At 43.7% G+C, this 26,530-nt stretch overlaps 1 protein-coding gene across 2 annotated transcripts in view; it reads right to left on the bottom strand.

Moving 5' to 3' along the window:
• Positions 1-26,530, bottom strand: part of LOC146860859 (interferon regulatory factor 3-like) — a 147,383-nt gene that overhangs the window by 105,955 nt on the left and 14,898 nt on the right. For both annotated transcript variants that reach the window (XM_085644836.1, XM_085644837.1), the window contains exons 2-3: positions 8,323-8,431; positions 1,311-1,473 (exon numbers count right to left, since the gene is read on the bottom strand). In XM_085644836.1, the coding sequence (XP_085500962.1) occupies positions 1,311-1,473; positions 8,323-8,333 (174 nt within the window). In that variant the 5' untranslated portion in view covers positions 8,334-8,431. The remainder of the gene's footprint in view (positions 1-1,310; positions 1,474-8,322; positions 8,432-26,530) is intronic.

The raw sequence follows: 26,530 nt of genomic DNA on the forward strand, positions 1-26,530 counted from the left end.
CTCCATCGTGGTTGGCCTGAACATGTGACTTTCCCCCAGTCTTCCACAACCTGACAACTGCGAGTGGCGCTTTGCACGGTTAGGTGCTATTTCACAAAATGAAATAGAAATTGAATATCTCCAGTTATACTGATTTGATTTTTGTCATTCAGGTATGATTTTATGTATTAAAATGTACTCTATTATTCGAAATTGGTTTGGGATTTTTCTTGTGTTGTGTTCTTACTTTTTACTGTTTGTGTACTGCATAAGTACTTTACACATTGCCTCTAAGCTAAGTCTGACTGCTTTTGTGCGAAACTACCAGAGTTAAGCACAGGTTAATATAGCAACTTTTGTGGTTCACCCTGACACGGATTGTCAACCAAAAAAACAGTTTCTTACAGAGACACTTGAGTATTCAAGACTTAAAAATAGACACAGAACTTTTGGGATTCTTCTAAAGAATGGGTGGCCTTTTCGTATTGCTGGTACATTGAGAAAAGTGTCAGTGATGTAAACATAAACTAGAAAATACCAAAACACATTTCATGACCAAGATAGGCTCATTCTTTCAATCAGTTTAAATTACATTTTAATTTAAGCTCTTGTTTCCTACTGCAGTCAAAAAACATTCCCTAAGATTTTACCAAAATTTGATTTTCTTTATGAAAAAACAAAAAAGTAATTCTCCCCTCGCCATGGAATGCTTGTTCCATGGACCGGGGGTGGGGGGACATTATAATGTTTTTATTGTTCCTGACCACCAGGTTTTACCTGGCGGTCAGGAACAGTAAAGAAATGACTATGTGACGCCCACCTAAATTGACAGGGTGGACATGTAGACATTCCTCCGATAGCCCAGACTCCCCAGGACTGTTGGAGGGAAGGGATTAATCACGGCCCGCCCTCATTTGTATGCGGCATGTGGACCACTATAATGGTGAGGAGGGAACTTTGTTGCCGTTGCAATGGAGTACCCTCTGCAATATATAAAACAGGCCAGATAGATTTTAACCATAGTTTCCAGGAGTAAAATCCTGATTTAAAATGTAGGCCGATTAATAAATAGGCATATTCTGTGTTAGCAAGGGCTACATAAAGTTAATATATAATTTTATTACATCTTATGTGATATCATCAGCCCAGTATTGCTTTTTTTGTCAGCAGCACTGTGCACACTGAGAAGTGTAGTTTCACTATTCGCATTATAAAAAGGGAACGCGTCACATATGGGATGTGGCCACATGACTGCTAAGAGATAGTTAGGGTCTGCCCTCCTGAAAAGCGAGAAGGTAAAGTGGTATAAATGACATAGTTATTAGAGGTACCTTGAAAATAGCGTAGTCTTTTTCATGGAGATCTTTCGATGTAAAGTCCTTCCAGGGTACACGGAACTTAGTGTGTGCATCATCCAACCAAACCAGTCCAGGATAGCAACCGCTGTTGATCTGCTTCATTAGCCAAGGGTAGAAACGTTCCTTATTGGGCCCCCTGAAATGCAGTCATAAGAGATGGGACTATGTATTGTTTCCAGTTATGAGACTATGTTGCCAGTGTGTTAATGCTAGTGACATCACATTCAAGTTCCCTTTTGTTTCAACATCTATCTGCAAGGATTAACAACTTTGTTGTAAGTTGCATACACACCTCTGCAGTTGTCGTGTTGAACCAAGAACTTACCCTAGTGCCTTATATGGCCCAATGTTTTTTGTATTGGGCTGGACACAGAGCTAGGGTCAGAGCACCCATGTTTAAATTGCAGATTCCTGTTTGTCATGTTTCCTGGGTTATTCCTACTGACCATTTAAGGCTACTGTGCCTGCCGATAAACAAGCTTGCATACTTAGCAATTATTGTGGGCAAAACAATGAAATCAACTTAATTGAGTACATATATTTAATTCACTGATTACTTTTGAACACAGCTCCTTTTATTGCCTTCTAATATCTTTCAACACAACCTCTTTTAGTACATCCTAAAGTATACTTTGCATTTACACAGAACTCTCTACCACATCGGGTACAACTGATGAGATACAGGTGAGCTTTTAATACTTTTTCCTTACTGAGTTTTACCCACAGGTTTAGGACACACCACCAATAATAGAAATCCCTCCCGGGTACCTTCTTCTTTTTTCTCGTGCACAATTTCGTGATCTCTTCTTCGCAGATGATGCTCCTAATAACTCATTTATGGAATTCCTGGGACCCGATTGCATTCTGCCAATAACATAATACATCATGGAGACGATCAATCGTATGCAAAATGTAAACAAATGATGTTTTTATTCTTTGCCTGATGTGTATCTGAACCTAATGATAATAGCTTTCTCACCTGTACTGTACACTATGGTGTTTGTTTTGTGGGCTACCTCACAACTATTGTTCTTACCCTGATTTGGGCTACTTGCACACCTGACGAAACATGTTGGCTGGAGGATTCTGGAAACCCATGTAAAGAAGTTGGATAGGAAAACACCACCGAAGGTCCAGCCTTTAATATGAAGGACTCTTCCGGGCAATCTTTGCGTGGTAAATAAAGGGGCGTGCGGGCTCTTCTCTATTTAGTTCGGAACTGTTGGTTCCCATCTGGGGCTCACTAGGATAGATCTCCCTTTGAACTCGTGCCCAGTTAGTGCACTGGTGTCCATGAATTTAAGGACTAATGAATAACTATACAAACAGAGGCGCAACTAGAGGGGGGGGTTACTAAAAATGTCATTGGGGGCTGACACTTCCAGCAATATGCAGAGTAGACATGCAGGGGCTCTAAGAAGGGGTGAAAAACAACAACAAAGCCTCATTAACAAGTAAATGGTCTTTTAAAGACCTGTGAAGTACTCGGGTGCGGCTGTGTGTGTGCCCGGGAAGCTGTCTCAGCCGGGCTGACACACACGACGGGGGGGGCTGAAGCCCTGTGAGTCCAATGGGTGTTGCGCGCCTGTTTACAAATGATGTCTGTGTGCACTACCATATCTCCTGCTACTCACCCAGTACATTGTATTTCACAAAGCTTCACTTTTGATGGTAGTGGGCAGCTTCTGGGAAGGAGACAATGGTCCAGATCGATTCCCCATATTTCCCCACCCCAGATGTCATTCCCTGCATGTGAACATTTTTCGGAAAGTAGTCCCTGTTGGACAGGGCCTACTTTAAAAAATATGTCCACACGCAGGTAATGCCAATGCAGGTATGGAAGTCTGGTGTGCATGACAGGCCTCCAACCCTGCATTCATTAATCATTTACAGGCTGTCACAGCCCCCTGCCTCATAAATATGAGGGGGAGGGTATGTGGCCTCCTGTGAGTGTACAATGTGTATTGCAACTATTTAGTACATCAGTCTCTTTGCAAAATGAAGTCCAGGTCACAAACCAACAAATTGGTTTGCGACCTGGGCTTAGTACTTCGGTCCCTAGTACTAACCAGTCTCCTTCAAAGTTATGATCTTGGTAATTGATAGACACTCAAAATTCTCACCTCGTGATATCCAAAGTCCACAGAGATGTTAGAATAAATTCTAGCTTCATTCACACATATGCCAGTCCTTGAAAATACGTAGACATATTTAAATTTCTGTTCCAAATAACACCCAAATCATGAACTCGTGATGAATTCATTCAATATTTCACAAAGTGCAGAAGATGCAGTTCCAAGAACTTCAATATATCCCTTAGGAATACAGAGTGATCGATCAGTCAGAAACCTACACAATGAACATGTGAACGTTTGTATAAAAAGCAGAAAAGCTGCTGCAGTGAAACAATGAGCAACAGTCTTAGACACTGTGTAAAGTAAAACACATCCCGAAAGGAACACTGTGCACCCTTTAAAAACACTACCCTAAAATATTTAAACAAGTTCTGGATAGAATTCTCGAGTTAAACTCGTCCCTGGTAGTTGCTCGGGACTGACATTCCAGGAGATGTGTTTAGCTCAGTCCACTTCAGACAGGAACCTAAGTATCGGGCACATTGGCTAGTCCACAAAACTCCTGCCACACAGAGATCTCTCAGGCTTGCATCATCACACCGTAGCCAGTGCAGCACCTGGCTATGCCACAGGAAGTCTTTGTGCCACTGTGAGATGCCCTTTAATAGGCAGGCCTGAACTGGGAGCTCCTCTTACCAATCAAGGAAACCCTTCTATCTCCCCTACCAGCAAACAAGGACAGCACCGAGGAATTTCACTCAATCACTCTTTTTCATATAGTTGAGCTGTTTCTAAGCACTGGAAATATTGTGTGTTACTATTGGCAAATGTAATGGTCTTCAAGGCATTTTTTTCATAACGATGAAAGACTGAGCTGATGTTACGTGAACTCAGATTTATGATCTGCAGAGTCCACACATATCAGTAACAACTGCTTAATGAAAGAGCCACATTATGAGGTGGACATGGAAACTGCATTTAATAAGCTGGTATTACCAATTTTTCATTTTTGATACAATTGGTGACTTGTAGTCATTTCTGTACGTAAACTTCTTGTCCAAGAGCATAATTTTAAAAATATGTTCCCAAATTTTCCAAAAATAAGTATCAGTTAATACCGGGCTGGCATGTCTTCCTTGGTCTGGAAGGATGTATCCTGGAGTTAAGTACTAGTTCTGATACCTACACCAAAGTGAAGACCAAGAGCTGGTCCGGGGCCCATAAAAGCTCTACCCGCACCTGAATGATACAGGTGTTAACAGGCAAGGCAGGCACAGCCATGAATATATCAGCAGAACAGTACCTGTGCAGCCAAGAGGACCAAGAGAAGCGAGACAGTTGAGTTTCAGGACTCGTTGCCATCAAAAGGTGTAATGGATATAATTCAGTGTAGGACATCTATTAGATAAGCTGTTTGAGTAAGAACCTTGGGGGCATATTATCAAGCCAGGCGATAAAATTATCGCCGCTTTAGCGGCAGAAAACTGCAGCTAAAACGGCGATAATGGGCTTGATAATATGCTCTATGGAATTTCAATTGAAGCCATTGTTACATGTCCTTCAGATCTAACATGGGCTTCAATTGGAATTCCATAGAGCATATTATCAAGCCCATTATCGCCGTTTTAGCGGCAGTTTTCTGCCGCTAAAGCGGCGATAATTTTATCGCCTGGCTCGATAATATGCCCCTTACGGGCATATTATCAAGCCACGGCGTTAAAATTATCGCTGCTTTAGCGGCAGAAAACTGCCGCTAAAGCGGCGTTAATGTGCTTGATAATATGCCCTTGAGAATTCCCATAGAAGCAAATGTTCGGTGTCAACATGGGCTTCTATTGGAATTCTCTGCGGCATATTATCAAGCCCATTATCGCCGCTTTAGCGGCAGTTTTCTGCCGCTAAAGCGGCGATAATTTAAAGGCCGTGCTTGATAATATGCCCCCAAGTCCGTCCAAAAATCACCTATTCCCAAAGCCTGTAGAAATTGCATAATAAACACATCTGTTCTCCTGAAGAAGATCTTGCTTCCTAAATCACTCCTTAACAGAAGGCAAAACCTGTTGAATTCAATTTGAGAAAAGCAGGGAATGAATACAACCTCTCGTGGTCCTATTATAATGTCGAACGTTATGTAAAACTATTGATAGTGGTTCTGAATTCGGTCTGAGGGAAGCACTGAATGGAGATATCAAACATCTCATGGTCCAAATATAAGTTGAACTTCCACTTCCACCACATGGTGGAGTGTCCAACATATTGTCACACGAAGTCTTGTAAATTGTGTGATCAAACGTATAACTAAAGGGAAATGTTCTTGTTTGAATGTTTTGAAATGCATATCTAAGACTATCGGTTCCCACAAGAATAAAGTTTAAGTGGAAACCTGACATTTGAGTAATTATGTTTTGATTTTTGCGCTAATCATTCTTTACCTTAATTCATCACATAAAATACACCCTGGTGCCCTGGTTTGTTTCGACCTGTCTAAAAAAAGACAATATTAAGAGTTGGCATGTCTCATTTCCACCTCCAATGAGTCATACTTTTTAAAAACAATACTTGTACAGGTTATAAAATAAGAAGACCACTGTAATAAATATGTGCTGGTAGGAAACTATGAAAGTACTTTCTCCTTTTGTCCTCTCCTCTGCAGATGCCAGTCAGGGGCGTGGCTATCAATAGTGCAGCATGTGCAGTGTCACCGGTGCTCAGAGATGCAAGGGGCGCACTGCACTCCAATTACAGCTGTTTCTAACATATACCAAGAGATGGGATGTACATTTTCCTTGCTTGCACTAGGGCCAACGGCAATCATGCAAAGCCACTGATGTCAGTATGGAATTAGCTGAATTAGATGCAAGTCACAAAATGCTCACATATTGCTCAGACCCACATAAACACACATTTGCATCATAACGAAATAACAATAGTTTGCTGCGAAAAGTTGGTTTGTGTTTACAATGTAATAATGCATGACACTCGGTTTCCAATTATATAATTTTGAACAGAGAATTACTAAAATGGTAAGTTATGTCCTGCTATCCCAAATCTTCCCTGACATAAGGGGATGCTGACGCCCCTTCTGTAGCCCTAGTTCCAGCGCCTGCTCTCAGTTGATTCAATCTCCCCAGAAAGGCGCTAATAATGTGTGCTTTGTGTTTCTGACTAGGATTGGTTCTCTGATAGATATTGACCAGCTAGGAATCAATCACAATGCAAGCATGTCGCTATTGTACAGCTGCCTGCTTTACAACATTATTAGAAAGTAATGAGTTCACAGGTATTGGTGAGTCTTTGCTTTGCTCTTCAGCAGGCTGTTTAATCATGCTGCTTTCCTCCTGGTCTGCACGGGTGGCTCTAGGCCATGGTTAACTGCTAGTGGTTACCTGCTAGTGGTAGGAATAGGCAATGCGGGGGCTGCTGTGGCAGAAAGCATGGCCATCATCACAAGACCTGACTATGTGTCTGTCGGTATTTTCAAAACTATATGAATCTGTCCTACTACTAGAAAGAAAAAGACCTCCAAAATTCACCTTAGTTGGTTAATTTATGTCTGCTTGCAGCATTTCTGGTTAAATATTGCATTTCACCTTATGACTGTTGAAAGAGAGTATGTTTGATGTACCATTATGTAGAACATGATGTAGTCATTCTACGCCGATGCCTGGATCCCAAAGCATCTCTGGATGCACCTCAATTCCACTGAGTGTTTTTTTATGAGCATTGTAGCTATCAAGACCTTCCCCAGTGCTCTATGAGCCATTGTCTGTAAATAACACATGAGTAGGGGATCTGAATCCTTGTACAGGCCAAATCCATTCCTTATTCATTATTAGCCTGTTCAGATCTACACCTGCACAGACCAACCTTCCCCCCTCAAAAATGACTATATTTGCACTATGTCCTACGCTGCCGCTCTTTCTGTTCCAGCACAGAGCTTCAACTCCAGGTGGCGGAGTCAGATCAGTGCAAAAAGCACCATCAAAAGTGAGAGTGAGCATGCAGCCATTCTTATATAAGAGGTATTCTTGATTGCACTGCAGGGGGTGCCAAAGTCACCAAGTTCTTCCAAAGGGTACCTAAAGGAACTTCAACTTATTAACACACGTTCAGAGTCTAGGAGCACTTATGGTATTCCCATGGCCTACATCAATCAATCAACCAATCAGCATTTGAAGAGCGCAGCACTGTCAGCCCCTGGGGGTATCTGCACACTGGGGTGGGAGGTCTCTGTCGAAAAGCCAGGTCTTGAGGAAACAGCGAGAAGAGTGAAGTAATGAGCAGAAAAAGGTAAAACAGTAGGCCTAAAAATGAGCGAGCAGAAAAACTAGCAGAGAATGCAAATCAGAAGGCAGAAAAACATGCAAAAAAAGCAAAACAGAGTGCAAAAAACGAGCAGGAAAAGCCAAAATAGACCAGAAGAGGGCAAAACAGAGGGCAGAGAAATGAGCGAGCAGAAAAGGCAGTGGGCAGAAAAACGAGAAGAAAAAGGCAAAACAGACCAGAAGAAGGCAAAACAGAGGGCAGAAAAACGAGCAGAAAAGGCAAAACAGACCTGAAGAAGGCAAAACAGAGGGCAGAAAAACTAGCAGAGAAAAGGCAAAACAGACCAAAAGAGGGAAGAGAAACAAGCAGAAAAGGCAAAACGGAGGGCAGCAAAATGAGCAGAAAGGCAAACCAGAGGGCAGAAAATCGAACAGAAAAGGCAAAACAGAGCTAGAAATGAGCAGAGGAGGCACAAACAGAGGGCAGCAGGCAGTTGACTGCGGGCAAGCTGGACAGAGAACTGTCGCAGGGGGAGCTAGCCTAGCACGAGGACCAGGTTGGTCCTGATATGTTTTTTGAAGCATCCTAAGATTTTCAAGTATTTTACAGTTTTGTGCCCCAGTATCCATCTCACTAATACTCACCTGCCTGCCATGACGAGGAAGCTTTGGGGATGTAATTCAAGAGTAAGAGAAATCAGGTCCTAGAGCACGCTAATGGATGGAGGTGTTGTTCTGTCTTGTAATGTGCCACCTAAAGAAAGGGAAAGACAATATAGACCCCTTAGTATCTTTGACAAGCTTCGCCAGACAGTGAGTTCTCTGGTCACCAAGAGCCAATTGGTTCATGTGAGCAGATTGTTAATAAAAAGATACCCCCTCCCCAAAAAAGAAAAGAGTCCATGCTCTATTTGTATGCAAATATCAGTTCTACTATGGCCCTTTATTACTGCAGTGAATCAATTTAGTATTATATTTGCTTTATTTTTATTTATGCTGCTAATACAATGCCAGCTCCGAGACCTAGTACACAAATGACGTTTGCCACATTTCTTTGCAACATCAAGTATTCTCACTTAGTTCTTTATTTTACAATTTAAATAACACAATGCCTTGAAAGAAAATTATTTCACAATTGAGGTAAAGTGAGGCCATGCTGGGATGTTGTCTGGCAACAGGGTAAACAGGGTAGGAGACAGGGAAGGTTTTGAGGGCCGTCTTGAGGGACAGGAAGGTCAGTGTGTTCCTGTCCCAGAGGCACAGGTTCCAGAGTCTGGGGGTTGCCCAAAGAATGGTCTGAGTCCCGTCTCCATGTTTGCTCGTTGGATTGGTAATTAGGCAGGGGGGCTACAAAACAGAGGAGTCTGCTGGGGCCACAAGTGGGGATGTTGTTTGAAGAGGTTCAGAAGCCTGACATTGGTTATTCTTATATTCATGTTAAGCCACATATTTTTAAGGTTATTCAATCTATTCACTCGATGCAAGAGTTGTAGGACTCGGCCTACAGGACATCCTCCCCCGGGTGGTCTCCAGCACTGTGTTGGCATTTATACCGATGAAGGTTTGCACTAATTACCGTGCTTCCTTCAGAGCCACAGCAGGCACGTGCTCTAAGGCATTTTTAAAGTAGTCAAGTGCCTCTTCCATAAACTGCAATTTAAAACACACCACTGTCTACTGTTCCGAAGAACTCTGTCAAATGTTTATGAAGAAAAAATGTCAAAAATGTTTCCAACCTTTAACCTAATTGATTCTAGCCCGCAGGGTAGTGTTGGGCCTGTGAAGACTGCCAAACTCCGGTTAACTCTTTCCAGTTCTACTCTGTTCTCTTTAGACACTGTTATTTCTAATGCTGTCGCTATTAAATCGGGCTCCCCTAAATACCTATGTTCTTCCTATATCTTTACTAACGTGAAGGGTACCATAGGCCCTGTACTTCAATCTCTTTGCGATAAGCAGTCCCCAGTCAATGGAAGATATGCATGTTGTTCCCTCTTTAAAAGAAACCATCTGCTGATCCAGATATTCTCAGCAACTTTCTGTCTACATCTCTTCTCCTTTTCCTTGTAAGACACTGGAAAGGGAAGTTAATGAACAATTGCATTCATTTATTGAAGCAAACAACATTTTTGATTATGCTAAGATAGAACGCTGCCCTCTGCACAGTACGGGGGTTACCCTTATGCAGCGACTGATGATATTTTCACGCTGTTTAATAGTGAGGAAAGTGCAGCTCTGAATCTGGATTTTTGTTTCTTCCAGTTTTATATAGCGCAAACTTGACCCGAAGGTATTGGAGCGCTTTACATGAGCACCAGTCAGGGGCGGCTCCTCCGTTGGAGCGGGGGAGCTACGGCCCACTTAAAATACCCCCAAAGATGACAAACTGAATGGGAATTTGTTACCATTTTATTTTTCATCCATCTGTCCTAAACCGAAATTCAGGACGGGGGCGGGGCTGCTCCTGAATAACAAGAGCAGGGAGGAGGGTGGGCTGTTTGCGAACTTTTCAAAGTGCGCATGTCCCTTTGGCTGGCCGTCTTGCAATGGCCAGCCACACATGAACACTTAGAAACCTCTAACCCAGCTGTCTTAAGACAGTTGGGTTAGAGTAAGTGCAGGGCACCAGTGTTCTCGGGAGTGGCGAGTGAGGCCGCTTCCTCAAATTAGGGTGCTGCTCTCACAGCATGAGAGCAGCGCCAGGTTTGGTGCTCCCACTGCATCCAGTTTCTGTGAATAGGTTCACAGAGGAGGACGTCGGATCAGGTACGTTTTTTAATATTAATATTTGCGCTTGCGCCCTAAGCCCCCTCCACTGTCACCAGTCACTCTACACAAGGACACATACATTTTTGGAAGGCATGGGGAAATTAAGTGATTTGCGCAGAAAACCCAGGACGCTGAGCTGACGCCGAGACTCAAATCTGGTTCTCCAGTTCCAAAGTTGGCAGCTCTGGTCGTTACGCCACAGACTTGTGTGTCGCATTTGATACTGTTGCCCACTTTATTCTTTTGCAATAGTTACATTCTGTAGGAGTCTCTGGGAAGGCTCTTGTCTTTCTCTTTTCTTAAACTCTCCATCTGCCTTTCTCCCACCATTCTGCTCTCCCCTGAGGCATTTAATCTGTGGCATTCTTCAGGCCACATCCCTTTGTCCCATACATTTTGACATTTATCTGACTCTTCTGGATGCTCGAGAAGTCATGGAGTTCCACTCCTGTCACAAGCAGGAGATACTCTGATATTCTTTTGGAAAGTTCTTCCATCATCTCCTGCAGCTTTAGTTTGTGTCTCTCAAATGTATCTGCCTGGAGTAAGTCCTGCGTGCTTAAACTGAATGCTGGCAAGACTGAGGTGTTCCTCTTCAATGGCTCGCCGCTCACCCACACTGTGACTTCTGATTTGGTGGCTTTCGAAATCGGAAACAGCACCTATGCCCACTGAGTCAGCAAAAAATCTGCCCATTATTGTTGACTCTCACCTTACTAAGCAGATCAACACCCTTACATCGTCATACATATGCTTTTTAAAGTTTTTCCGCTTTTGCTCTTGGAATCCCGCATAGCTGTGGTTTACAACACTATTTTATCTTGTATAGAGTACCACAGTTCCTTACATCTTGCTCTCCCGAAACATGTACTTCAGTGGTTTCACCTCATTCAACATCTTGTAACCAGGCTTCTTCTCAGGCTGCCTTCTAGTTGCCCCATTTCCACTCACCCCAAAACAATTAATTGGCTTCCGCTCGAAAAACAGATCCATCTTTAAATCTCTCTGTACGTGTCACGGGACACTTCATAATGTTGGTCCTATCTTTCTGCTTACAAGAATTTCTCACTGTGTTCGAGGACATTCCTTGACTCAGCAGAAGCCTATCTAGCCAGTACCTCTCTGTTGGAAAGTGGGTTATTGGTCAGGGCAAATGTAGGTCTGCCACTGGCAATAAGGCCACTAACACATGGTAGGGTCAGCATAGGTCTTAGAAAATTATTCCTATGCTCAACCCTTGGTAGCTTGGCTGAGAGAAGGCAGGCTTAACTTCAAAGACTTGTATGTAAAGCATCTAAAAACATTAATTCAGTAAATAATTAAGACACAACAAATAATAAAAATCCAATACCATTTTTTAAGAATAGGAAATATGTTTATCTTTAACATGACACCAAAACGACAAAAATCCAATGTAGGGAACCGGAGATATGAATTTTCAAAGATTTAGCAAAATATAGCACTTAGAAGACTATAACACCATATTGGGATACCTGCTCGCGATAGACCGGGTCAAAGTCAAAGTTTCAGGCCGACCGCGATGGAGCCCTGGGCGGCAACAGTTCGCTGCAGATCACGGTCTCAGTTTCTACCTTCACACTTAGAAACTTTTCTGGAGCTTTTCTCCCCGAGGTCCCTCGAATCTCCCAGCCAGTCTGGATTCGGTGAGGGTTCACCGGATTGCCTTTCGACTAGCTCCCGGTCAACTTCCCTGGTGCGGACTTAGAAACGTTTTCTTTAACGCTTCAGCGGGGCATCCCAGGAATCCATGCCGACGCGTGATGGAAGGCAGGCGGCTTGGCGTTCTCAGTTGCTCCTGGTCACCTTTTCTATGAGCGGGCTTAGAAACTTTTCTGGAGCTTTTTCTCGCGGGGTCTCTCAATGTTCTTCATGTAGCCGGATCTGGTGAGGGTTTGCCCGCTTCAGATTTATTCTAGTTCCGGTCAAACTCTGGAAGTTGGACCGATGGAGCTTTTAGAGGGACAAACCTGGATGGCTTGGCCGGCTTGCGGTTGAAGGCAGGCGGCCTGGCTGGCCAGGTTGAGTCGGTCCCTCTGTGTCGCTTTTTTCCAAAGTTGCTCGAGAGTTCTCCAAACTTCTTGAACTTCTTCCTGAAGTTCCTCAAGGGGTCCCAAAGTGTCTCAAACTCACTCCAAGGGTCTGGAAGCTCCAAGATGGTCCTTGAAAGTTGAGGACTTCAGTTCCCACAATCCACTGATACAAAACCTTTACAAATCCACTGGTGGTTCTCCAAGGGGCTGATTTAGGTGGTGGTGTTCCAGATGGGCTCTTTTAACCCGTAGCTTTCAGGGAGTCCACTCTTTAGTTCTTTTTCAGCAAAATTATCCACAGGGTTGTAGTTTCAGATGGTGCAGTTTTCAGAGGTCAGGCCTTACAAATCTTTGCACAGCAATCTTCTCAGCGTGGCAATGTCTTGCTTCAGTAAGTTTCAAGCAGCAGATCTGGAGGGCTCTGCCCCTCTCAGATACTTATTCCAAGTTCTCTGGGTCAGGCAGGATGTCACTCCTGACCAATGGGAGCAGGGTAACTCCTCAAAGATATGACCACATCATGCAGAGTGTGGCATTATTTTGTCCCAGAGTGCATCACATCTTCCAAATCCAAAATGGCTGATTTTACAGCAAGGAGGTAAGAGCTGGCTAAACACACTCCTAGGATGGCTAATTTACTTAGACTCTCCCCCCTTGCATATGCTCCTACCTTCCTTTAATCCTACCATCTGCCTAAGGTGGAAAGTTCAGAGTTGTAAATTACACTGTTCTCTTCCCTTCTCTTTGAAGGACATAGTTTACGACTCCTCCCCTGGCCTGGCATTCCTATGGAACAACACACTGACCTGCCAGCAGAGCTGGTTGACCCCAGGGGATCTTTATCACCTCTTCAAGGCAGCCTGGCGAATCCACTTAACTCTGACCAATCAGGGCAGACCACTGGAAGGCTGAATCTGGACTTACAAACAAGAAAGTCTTATAACTTCTTGTATGTACACTTTAGGAGAAATTCAACAATATCATATTGTTGAATTTATTAATACTATTCGGGGAAGTCTTTGAATGGTACTTCTAGCCCTCTCCTATCAAGAGTTATTAATCAATACCTTCCTACCATGTTAACCTATGTAGCAGGGGATTTGCAATGGGAAAAATGACTTGGGCCATTTTTCCAGCACTAGGGCTTACAAAAACATATTTTATAAGTACTTCATTGTTTTCTACAGGACCCCCACCCCATGTGCCACTAGGGGAGACTTTAGGGGTCCTGAATCTGTAGACATATTGCAGATCCTCCCTCCACAGTGCTCCTAGCACCAACGTCGAATTTGAGAAGCACTTTACCACAATGTGGGGAGTGAAATGGGAAATTTAACTTAACCCAGGGCATAAAAAAACTCATTTTATAAGGGCGTACCTTATAAATATCTGACCCCCCGCCCCTGGGACACCTAGGGGAGACCCTAGGGGTTCCTAATATGCCAAAACATTGTCGAACTTGGGCACAATTTACTTTTTAAAAACTGTCCTGGCACCCAGGGCTGCTTTTAAACTGACCTCAGGCTTCAGCAGTGCACACATGGAAGTGCAAAAATAGCTGCTGGCCTCTAAACTGCCATGCCCTAGGGTACTAGGGACTTTTAGGTAGTTTCAATCCCCCTGCCCTATTATATACTAGGGGCTTAGAGGGTAGGTCATGCTAATCACAGGGGTACCCCACCATACTATTGTGTACCCTAGTGTATGTAAGTCTTTTAACTGTATTCTAATGTGTCTCTTTCAGCATAGCACTGGCCCTGGGCCTAGTTAGGCAAAGCCCAGGGTCAGTCAGAGTCAGTTAGTCAGCAAAAAGTTGGGGGTGCCCAAATGTAAATGTAAATGTCAAGGTACTTATAGAGCGCACTGTCACCAGACGGCCACCTTGCGGTGTCACCTTTGCGGTTTCCTGGCGCTGATACTCATACCGCTGTGGAACCCCTCCTGGCTTTCCCTGTGAGGTGTCCACTCCTGGGCACCCCCATGGTGAAGCCAGGCATCCTTAGCGCTGTTGGGGCCGGTGTGGAGGCTAAGCAAGCTATTGCCCAGAGTTGCAGCGTGGGACCCGTGATTAGAATAGGCACCGAGGCGAGAATAGACAGGTCCGAGGAAATTGAGCCCGAGCCCCGCCGAGGCGGGAATCGAACCCTGGTCAGAACTCTGCTTCAGGGTCTGCCGCTCTAACCATTGAGCCACACTCCTCCACAGCCACACTCCTCCAGGGTACAGGATGACTTTGCAACACCCTCACATTAGACACACTCCCCCAGGAGAGCATGCCTTTTCTTATCTAGTCCTGAAGCATTTCAATATTCAACCTTGTCCCTATCCATCCACGCTCTGAATCTCTCCATCACATTCCCGAAAAGCTCTGAAACTCTGGATGTAAGGCTGATCTCTCTTCCCATTTGCTACCCTTTCCTTCGGACTTTGTCAATCATTGTTAGCACCAGGACACACAGTACTGGGTTCTTAACCTTTTTTGCACAATATAAAAACACAGAGAATGAAGCATAAATAAAATGTATTGCATAATGAAAAAATTCAACATTCTGGTTCTTTTGGCAATGGGAGTTATCATCGGCGTTGGCCAACATAATCATCTGATACATTACCACCAAAATAAGCCTATATATACAACTGCACTTAATGTTTTAAAACACAAGCCACAATATCCAAATTGGGGAAAATGGTTCATTTTGGAGGGAGAAGATACACTCAGTGTTTTCAAAAAATTGCATTGGGCCGAAGGAAGCTTCCTTGCAGGACTCTACAAAGCATTTGTACAGCAGTAGATCAGTAAGTTGAGAAATAGAGGACACAGAGGGCCCTTAGAAGTTTAGGGCATTTCCCCCATCCTATACTGCCCTATTATTCAGTGGAAGGGCTGCACCCACATATTAGTAGGTAATTAGGTGGGACAGCCTCTGTTTTTCGACTCCATTAACAGGAGACTCCCAACTCTACCCTACCTTCCTGCAGTCACTTGAAAACAAAGATTATGGTTGGACCGGTCTGAGTGGAATAATCAAAAGGAAGAACTGCCAAACGATTTGTCTAGGAGCTGAGTATTGGAATGTATAAATGCTACCTGAAACTTTAGTATAAAGATGGGACAGATACTTCGAGCCAGGGTAGCAAGCTTTTCATAAAATAATTTGGGGGTCCCCACCAGTGGTGACTGAGAAACACTGTGCTCCAGATACTTACTGCCAACCTCCCATGCCGGTTCTGGACTTGTGGCATTCTACTAGTCTGATATGAAAAGGCTGCCATGAACCTGCTATGAAAAGAAGCTCTGAATGACTTCTCAGGAGGGACATGGAAGAAGCTTTTGCAGAAGGAAGCTGCAACTCAGAAGAAGAGAGGCTGTGAAGGAGCTGAAGCCGGATGAACCAAAACTTTTCACTCAGAGTGAACAACTTTCGCCACTTTACCTGAGGGTCAGACCCAGAAGTACTGGCTTATCCTGCAGTGTGAGAGTAAGCCTATGCATCCGTGTCAGTAGGATGCCTTGGAACTTTATTCTGTGTGAGTTTCGCTCCACTGACAAAGCACCTAGAAGTATCAGGAAGTTAAAGAATCCTGACTACATCCAATGGTCTCCAGTGAGCAACCAGAGTACCTGAAGTAGTACTGCGCTGAGGAGAAAAGAGTCGCACACTCTCGGAGAGGACTTCAACAGACCTAAAGTAGTCACCACTTCAACCTGGGATGGACATTCTGTCAGGCCACCTTGGGCTCAAGCATTCCTTAACTAGGCTGCACCCTCTTTTAGTGCTGCCTAAAAGGGGGATCCAGTCAGGTCCTGGATTTGGCAGCTATTACAGAGGTGGATCCTGAATCCAAGCCAAACCAAGTGTAATGTGCTGAACCCCACTGCAATTGCAGACAGCGGGACACATTCATTGTGCTTTACCTTCATAGGAGAAACCTGAAGGGGTTGAGAGAGGTCTCTTATTTTCAATTCCTGCTGGTCCCAATGTAAATGCCTCATTTAAAGGGCCATTAGAACTCTATTTGTTCAAGCTTCTTCCTGGCAAGCTTAATATGCAAGAGATATGCATGAACTGTAAGAATGTCAGATACTACACACACACACACACACACACACATATATATATATATATATATATATATATATATATATATATATAGAGAGAGAGAGAGAGAGAGAGAGAGAGAGAGAGAGAGAGAGAGAGAGAGAGAGAGAGAGAGACATCTGACCTCTTCAACAAGTGAGTTGGCACAACAGTTATTTTACAGCTATTATAGGCAGGCACTTGCAGGGTGCACACGTTTTCTGCAGCCTGTGTCTTATCCCTGTAAGATATTAGAATGAAGTCTGAGACTTATAAAGCCAGCTAGAAATAATATCCTCTAACGGTTGTCTTTCATGACAATTTTCTTTGGCAGCACAGTTTTTAAGTTTAAAAAACTAAATGTATAAGTAAACTGCAAACTCCACTCCATATAACTCCATCCCCTTTCTGCAGCACACAGACCCACAATGTATGGGATCGGGGAGAGTTTATTTTCTTCATTCCAACACTACCCACTCCCCATAACTGCTAAAGAGCCAAAGGCTATGCACAACCTTCAGCACAGTTTAGCTGTTTTTAGCCATGTTGCATTCTTCAATTTGCAGTTTTTATTTTAATGTTGTATATTTTGGCTCAAACATCTCATCATTCAGTGCAATTGGCTACTAACCCGTAACTGGCTGGAGGTGCTCCATATGCAAAGAAGACACTTGGCCTCCATGCCTCTTGCCCCCACTTAATCTCTGCACTACTCTGAGCTAAGAATTGAAGGCTGGGAAGGATATTACAAAATGATGGTGAGTAATTCACAAACATTCTTGTGAATGATGAGTTTTTGAAACAAAGGCTACTTCTACAATACCCAACCATATGACCCCCAAACAGTATGCATCCTCCATTGGATCAGAGGTTCTCAGGTGAGATTTCTGTCCCCAGAAAAATAGGCATTGGCAAAGCCAAAAAGTCTCTTTTCAAGAAGCAATGGCATTCACTTTTTCATGCACTTCAATAGTTGCAAACACCACTTTCCCAATGCAGGCTGTAGTGTTGTAGGCCATTACTAGGTGCCCCTCAAGTTAGACACAAGGGGTTTCTGTAGCACGCTGTGGTACCTTAAGCCCTTGCTAGAGATCTCATGTGCCCCTTCTTCACAAAGCTTCCACCTCAGCACCGGTGTGAGATAAACACATTGCAGAAGTAGAGGCATGCAAGTTACGGTCGTTTTGGTGTGGTTGTTATGGAAGGTTAAGTTTGCTAGGTAGGTTATATATGGCAGGTAGACTAACTATGATAGGTAAATATGTTAGGTAGGCAGGTAGGTATGGTACTCTAGCTATGGTAGGTGTGGAAAGTTAGGTGCTGTAGGTTAGGAAACATTACAGTAGGGTAGGGATTGTATTTATGGCAGGTAGGCATGGTAACAGGTATGGTGCATAGGGTTGGATAGGTTCAACATGTTAAGTAGGCTAGGTGTGAGAGATTAGGCATGATAGAGATGGAAGGTGAGGTAAGTGAGCTATCGTAGGTAGATTATGTTAGTTTAAGTATGGTGGCAGGTATAGTAGGTTAAGTATGGTAGGTACATTTTGTGGGTTTGGTAGATATAGTAGGTATGTATGACAGGTTAGGTATCTTAGGTATGGTGAGTACGTTAGGTATGTAGCTATGAAACATATGGTAGTTAAGGTAAAGTAGGTTGAATATGATAGGTTGGTATGGTATGTAGGAATGATAGGTTAGGTATGATAAGTAGTAGTTATGATAGACAGCTTGTGTATTGTGGGTAGGTACGACAGGTAAGGTATAGTAGATACAGTTGCAAATCATGATAGGTAAGATATGGTACGATGCAAAACATTTTGTCTGATATTTATAAGTTTGTGCTATCCAATCATTTTCTTGACTTCTTTCTTAGAAATCTAAGCGTTGTTATTGAGAAGGACAAACATATATGTTTTTGATGAAGTACCCATCTTTGCTTCTAGATGAGTGGTTTATATGCATGTAGGTTTGTTTCATTTATAACAGTCATAACCATTGCTTGATTTGCAAAATACAAAAGCGCCAGGGCTCTTCTCTGGAGGCCACTACAGCTTGTACCACACATTGCCCCTGCCATGCTGCCAATGGCAGTAACAACACAACTACTAACGATCACACTCCTACAAGTGTGACAATTTGGACTACTCCAGTCCCCCAAACCTATACGAATGGTTTGGGAGGCCATGTATATTGAATGTATAATTATTACAATCTATATGAAAGGAGCGTGTGATTCATCCAAATAATGATAGCGTTCCAAGCAGTGCGCTCTTATATAGTCCATTCTCTGTGTATCCAACCAAGAAAATCTCAAGGGAGTCTTGTTTAATTGGAAAGCCAATTCCGAATGCATTATTCAATCCAATTTTTCAACACAAAGGTACATTATCCAATGTATCCAACAGCTGGGGATCCCGTAACTAGTTAACACGGGAAACCTCACCCAGCCCGGACATTGCAAGGATTGACAGATTGATAGCTCTTCCTCGATTCTGTGGGTGGTGGTGCATGGCCGTTCTTAGTTGGTGGAGCGATTTGTCTGGTTAATTTCGATAACGAACGAGACTCCTCCATACTAACTTGTTATACGACCTCCCGCGGCTGGATAAATTATAGAGTGCTCTATATAAATACTATACCCCTTCTGGATATACAGTGATACTAATTTTACAATAAAACCAGTTGACTCCAATGTAGGTAAAATAAATTCCCCAGATCTCATAGCTATAAATAGTAACACCAGCTTCACAAATTGTATTGGAATACTACAGTGGTGCTTCTTATTTACTGCAATATGCATTTCATTAATCTGTGTGTATAAATCTTTACCTCAACCTCTCTTATCTTTTCCATTGGGAAAACCTCACACTTGTAAATTTACCACTTAGTAGCAAATGTGGGAGGGACTGGCAGAGAGGCTTGAAAAGGGGGACTAGTTACCTCTAAATAGAAGGGGTTTATGGAGGAGTGATTAGAGATATAGGGTAGAAAAGGCTTTCACCCACTAAAAGGTATGTTGATTGCTATTGACAAACTGCAATTCTAAATTTAGAACAGCCAAAAAGGACTAAAAAATGTAATAAGTGTACTCCAGCTCAGAAGAACAGTAAGTCCAGTGCCACTCCTGGCCTACCGCAGATACAGCAATACCATCCAATAAAAAATAATGAAGGCAGTGCCTTAAAATTGAACACTATAGGAAATAATACGTGCCCGGGGAGGAATACAGCCCCCAGGCTACTTTACTGTGTGCCGACTCCATCTCCTCTCGCCCGGAGGCACTTTAAGTTAGGCTTGCAGTCCCGCTGCGTGAGACCCGTTTTCAAAGTGCCCAGGGAGGACTATAGACCCCCGGCTCCTTTGCTGTGTGCCGACTCCATCTCCACGCGCCCGAAGGCGCTTAAAGTTAGGCTTGCAGTCCCATCCATGCCCGTCAGTGACTGGAGGAGGCTGAGCTGAGCCACCCCCCTTGGTTCTTGGCCAGTTTTAAGCTTGTTGTTTGGACCTTACATTCCCACACATCGTCCAAAGCTGCTGAGGATTACCTCAGGCATCTCCTGTATCCAAGGGTGACAGCACGGGTCAGTATAACACTAGTAACTATTTTTAGCACTGTCTTTGTACAAAGTATACTGTTTCCCAGTTATTGTACTTTGTCCCCTCTTTTCTTATATCTTGGTCGTGCCACTTGTTGGCTAGCAGTGAGAGATCACTTGATTTTGATCATTGCAAATAATAATTACCAAGTAACAATGGGGAAACGGACATGCCATGGCAAACAGCAAGTTCAGCCTCAGCCACTGTCTTCATCCCTGCCACCGACCTCAATTGATAGGATGTTACAGAGGGCTATCAGTGGGCTGGCAACTGAAATAAAACTTGCTGAAAGACAGCTGTCACTAACCCCAGATCTTCACTGTTCTCTGATTGGCCTGGATTGCCCCGTAGATACCCGCGTTTTGGAAACTAACTCCACTTTGACCCCGCATGCCAAATGCTCAAAGGAGAGAAACGTACCTAAAATGCACATGCGGAAGGGGGGTGTTATTCCAGGCCCTGCTAAAAGTGGAAAATCTAAACAAACGACCAGGGTGGGGGAGAAACGTAAGAAGTTTAATGACGGGACTTCTTAAAACTCGGAGTGCCTGGATGAACAGGACCTGAACATGAGTCATACTTGTAGTGCACGCATGTACATGGACTATCTGGCATAGGTGGCAAACCTGGTAGTGGACTTACAGGTCCAGATCAGATCAATTGTGAAAGATGAGCTTAGATCTTTGGTTACTCGTGTAGACAAGCTGGTTGAACTGTATGAAAATAGAACTGGCAGGCCCGCCTCAACTTTAGGTGGGGGGACAGATGCTAGCTGCCAGACAGCTAATGTCTTTGCAACATCTGCATCAAGGCCAGAACTACCACATGACCAAAACTCCATCCCGCCACCCGATATTGGTAGTGCTAATCGCGAGGCAAGGATTGGTGACCCAGGCTATTTAAACATGGCAACTAAGAAAGATAAAACACATATGCATGGGCCCAGGTATAGGACGGAGGGATTTGGAATCAAAACTAGTTTAGACGTAAGGGTTAAGGGGGTGTTTTACCAACTATTCATTTACCCCCGCATCATCCCCATATGTTATTGTATTAGCAGGTGTACCTGAGCTAAAAACAGGTCAGAGGGAAACTGATCTTGAACTAAAGAAAAATGCCTGTTTTGGCTGGCCAGGCAAAGCGTTGTTTATGAAAGTGTAGGTGAGATTCTCATGACACGTAGAGTCAGTTGGGTGGGTAATAGACCAAAAGATGTAGAGGCTGACTGTATAGTGGTTAACTTAAAAAAATCCAATGATTGTCCATAGCCTCTTGCGCATGAATCATTATAGACAGGATACAGTTATGGTGATAAGATACCTGCCACTTGGTTATTTTTATAATTCATGCCAAGCATTGCCAACCAGGGTGTACAATAGCCTAGGACAGGGTATGTGGACCCAAAACTGACAGCAACTAGGACTGTGGCACCAACGACACGGGCCCTTGCTGTACAATCTGCCTACAGATAATAGATTTGGGGTGCTAGAAGAAGTAGACTGACTCATAGAACCACATAACTCCGAAGAGGTGACCAATTTTCAAGGGCCCCCCAAAGAGAGGGACATCCCTATTAGGGGGTTGTACTGTCTAAGAACTACATATGGACAGGAAGATGAAGGAGCAAAGGTGCATCCTGAAGCTAAATATTTGGTCTGGGACAACAGAGCAATCAGGAAAGGGTCTATCATTGTGAGGCAGTCTTTGAATGATATTCCAACCAGCTAACCCACAGCTTTAAGCTAGCTCTCCAGTAAACATTGTACACAATAGTGGAGCTCAAACAAGACCCCTGGAGCACAGTGCAGGCGACCCTAGAGGGAAATCTTGCTCCCCAACACTGATACTCAGACAGCTAACCCAGGAAATTGTAAAGAATTAACTACACTGAAGGTTCTATCCTGGAATGTTGCTGGTCTGAGAAACAAACTGTATTGCTCTGACTGGGGGACATTTGTAGACCAATAGGATGTGTGTATGCTTCAGGAAACTTGGGCTGGGGAGGCTGCTCTGTGGTTAGGATTTGCGTCATTTCCAATAGATGCTACCACCAGAGGGAATGGCAGGCCATCTTGGGGTCTCTGTATTTGGGTAGGTACACATCTGGGTTGCACAGTCAAGCAGCTGGAGTCTTAATCTAACAATGTCCAGTGCATCTTACTTGCTTTTACATCAAAGGTTAAAATAGCACTGGTTAACATCTATTCTAGGCCTGTAAGTAATAGTCTAGAATCTCGGACTATTGAACAATTAGCTGATTTTATTCCCAACATTACAAAAAATGCCCTGATGGTCATTGGTGGTGATTTTAATTGCCAATTTGAGCCTCCGATTGATCTCAATGGTGGAACCCCTTGTAAATAAGATCTGTTCAGGATAATCCCTGAGCCAAACATTCCACCAACCAGGGCTTGGACCCCATTGGCTCTTCGGATCAAATCTCTCACCTTAAACCAATCTCTAGGAGCCTGTAATAGTCGCATAAAATCGGATTCTCCAGGGAAGCATACCTTTAATAGAGTTGGGCAAACCTCCACATTAGACTTCATCCTGGTAGAAACCAGGCTGTGGCACACGATTGTTGACATTGCTGTCTTACCTCGACATGACAGTGATCACAATGCCCTGACAGTGGGGGTGGAGTTACTGATCCCTGGGAAGAATTCTGTCTTAAAAAAGCCACCAGACATTGGATTAATAAGCAATAGCAATAGGAGAAGAATACGGTGGCCTGTAATCCAACAGTCTCCTGATAAAGTGGCATCTTTATACAAAACGGTTATACTGACCCTATTGGAAATGGAAAAGTTTATTACTAGATTGGTACTCTTGCCTCCCGGGAGTTGCAGAGACCCACAAAGTGTTGACTTCTAATCTGGCCAACATATTTTTTCCATTAAGGCCCGGGGGCAAAAAAAGGTTAAGCTTTTCTGGTTTGATGAAAGTTGCCGGAACGCCAAAATGGATCTGTTAGCTGCAATTAAAGCCAAGGACAGAATTCAAATCAAAATAAAGAGGGTGCCATATAGAGACAGTATTACTCAAGCAAAAGAAACCTGGGAGACAGATAAATGGGACTCTTTAAAGAGGGACCTATCATTTAAGGATATGAATGCCTTTTGAAATATAGTCAACACAGGCTGTAACGAAGGGACACAGGCCATAGAACCCAACATAGTGGCAGACACATGGAAGGGACATTTCAAGACCCTTTATACTACGCAGTAGGTAGAGGGTGCCTCCACAGCCCTAGTGAATCCCCTAAGATAACTCTGGCAGAAATAGTCAGTGCTATAAGCAAAATAGCCCGGTCTAAAGCACCTGGGCTAGACAAGATACCAGGGGACCTCTTATGTGCAGAACCAACAATATGGGGCCCCTATCTGTGGGTTTTATTTAATGCTATATTGCATGGTATGGTGATCCCTGAAGCATGGGCTGGTGCTGAAATTTTCCAGGTATATAAAAAGGGCTCAACACTCCTGCCCGTTAATTACAGACCCATCAGTTTAATTGATGTATCACGGAATGTGTTTGCTCGGGTACTGCTCGACCGTCTCCAGACTTGGATGGATGAACATAAAATCTTGAGCCCATTCCAAGCCGGTTTTAGGAAAAACACCTCTACAATTGACCAAATATTTAGACTCTAGGGGGCATATTATCAAGCCTGGCGATAAAATTATCGCCGCTTTAGCGGCAGAAAACTGCCGCTAAAACGGCGATAATGGGCTTGATAATACGCCCTATGGAATTCCAATTGAAGCCCATGTTAGACGTGCTTCACATTTAACATGGGCTTCAATTGGAATTCCATAGAGCATATTATCAAGCCCATTATCGGCGTTTTAGCGGCAGTTTTCTGCCGCTAAAGCGGTGATAATTTTATCGCCAGGCTTGATAATATGCCCCCAACTTCTTTATTGAAAAACAGTGTCCACAAAGGGTGGCAGCCTCCATATAATTTTTGTGGAATTACAATCTGAATAGGATTTGGTACTCAGAGGTGCATTATGGGCTGTATTAAGTGATTTAGGGGTTCCTGTTATTTGTGTAATCTGTTCAGGCATTTACACGAAGGCAATTATGCCCAAATCGGGTACAGAAAACATGGTAAACTCACCACACCATTAGCAGTAAAGAGAGGTGTCAGATAAGGATGCGTGCTCGCACCCACCTTGTTCTGTTTGTATATCAATGCTTTGGTTGATGTGTTAAATAAGGAGAAGGACATTGATGCACCAAAATTAGTGCATAGCAAAGTGCTGGCAATGATATTTGCAGATGACACATTACTGATCTACAAGTCACCAATGGGTATGCAAAGGATCCTCATGAAAGGGAAAAAAAGGCTAGAAACAAGTATATGATAATCAAAAAGTTTCAAATTTCAGGACAACATGACTTTTTTTTAAAAACATATTTATATTACGTTTTTTCATTGTTTCCCAAGATCACAGGAACAGGGATCCGTATAGTGCAATTTTTTCCAGTAGATTGTAATCAACATCCTACATTATACATGTAATCTAAAACTGCAAATCACAGGCATCATTGTACATTACATTACATCGTACGGCATATAAGACATGTATCGCCGCACAGTAACATTTTATAATGAAGTCTCATATAAGTGGAGGTAGAAAAACAGACCTACCTAACAACTAAACTACCCAAACCCCCTCCCACATTTGTTTGGCTCAACCCCAAGTAAAACACGTATAGATGCATCCTGTTACCGTGTCCACCCGATGCCAGAGGCGATATGTGTATGAATTGGAATTGGCTGAGCCCTATGTGACACAGAGCCAAAGACTGAAATCAGCTAAAGAGTGAAAGTTGACAATAATCAATAAGGGTCCCATTATTCATTAGTTATCCTAGGAACTGGCGCAGGGTCCAGAGCCTTAAATGCCTCCATTAGTATGTCTCATTCCATTGATATTGGGGTCTTACGGAGGCCCCAGGCTTCCTCACGTCTAATAGCAGCACTCTCAGCGCACACCCCCCCAGCGTACCACCTCCTCATGCCAGACATAGACCGATGGGGCCTTCACCGACTTCCACCGCATGGTAATAGCGCTCTTGGCAAGCAGTGTCGCCAGATCAATGAAGCGGGTTTGTACCATCTGTGACTTTAGACGGCGGCGAGTGCCAAGTATGCAACCACTCAGTGTCTGATCCATGGGAATGCCAGTAGTGGTGCCCAGGCCCTAGATCACTCCCTCCCAGAACTTGGCTAACATGGGGCAAGACCACAGCATATGTGGAAGGTCAGCGTTTTCTAGCCTCTGGGACATCTATGCTCTGTTTCCGGGTATATGCGCTGTAACCGGTGCGGAGTAAGGTAAGCCCTATGCAATGCCATAGACTGTATATATTTAAACTTAGCATTGCGAGTTACTTTCATGGGATATTCCAGCAGTAGGGTCCACTCCTTGTCGGTGAGTTATTTCCCATCATCCTCAGACCACCTATCACGCAGGGCCTGGAGAGACATTCCGGCTTGTGCTTTGATGGCCCGATATAGCCACCTCATCAGGTGACTCTCCCTCCCCATTAGATGAATCGCTGGCATTAAATCATGTGTTTGGGGTTCCTCTCTATTCGGGGCCCAGTTTTTTTTTACATATGCAAGGATAGTAGCGTGTGTCATGTATAGGTTGCCAGAGACCCCATTTTCTGTAACAAAATTTGGATGATCCATGAGGATAAGGTCATTGAATAATGCTCCTACCGTAGTTACACCTTCCTCTGCCCAACAGCGGACAGATCGAGTAGTGATCAGTCCAGTGAGGGTAGGAATCCCCAATAGGGGTACATTATCAGCGAATGGGATATTTTGGCGCATGTACTGAACCACCCTATGCCAGTATACAAGCGCAGTACGTAGCAATGTTGGTGCACTTTGCGGGATTTTCGAGCGGGGTGGCACCAAAGTGTGTAAAACTCCCCAGTTAATGTCACGTATGGTATAGCCCACCTCATGTAGATTACGACTTGCCAACCAGTATGACAGCCATTGTAATTGGCTTGAGTAGCAGTAGGCTCGTAAATCTGGTGCCCCCAGTCCGCCCTTGTCTGTTGCTAGTTGAAGTTTAGCTAGGCCCACCCTTCGCCGGCCAGTCCCCCAAATCATTCCAAGAAAGAAAAGGTAGTGGTGTTCCCTAAAAGGGAATAACCGCGCATCCAAACATTTTAACGGTAAAAAAGATATCAGTAATATACGTGACGCATATATGCGTTGCTATATTGGCAACCGGGTGCTACGTCAGCTTCAAACACCTACTATGTGGAGGTGCTACTATGCACTTTAAACAAATAACATGCATCTAAAACAATTCCCCAGACTAA

This window comes from Triturus cristatus, chromosome 3_1 (assembly GCF_964204655.1).
Source record: "Triturus cristatus chromosome 3_1, aTriCri1.1, whole genome shotgun sequence".
Lineage (NCBI taxonomy): Eukaryota > Metazoa > Chordata > Amphibia > Caudata > Salamandridae > Triturus > Triturus cristatus.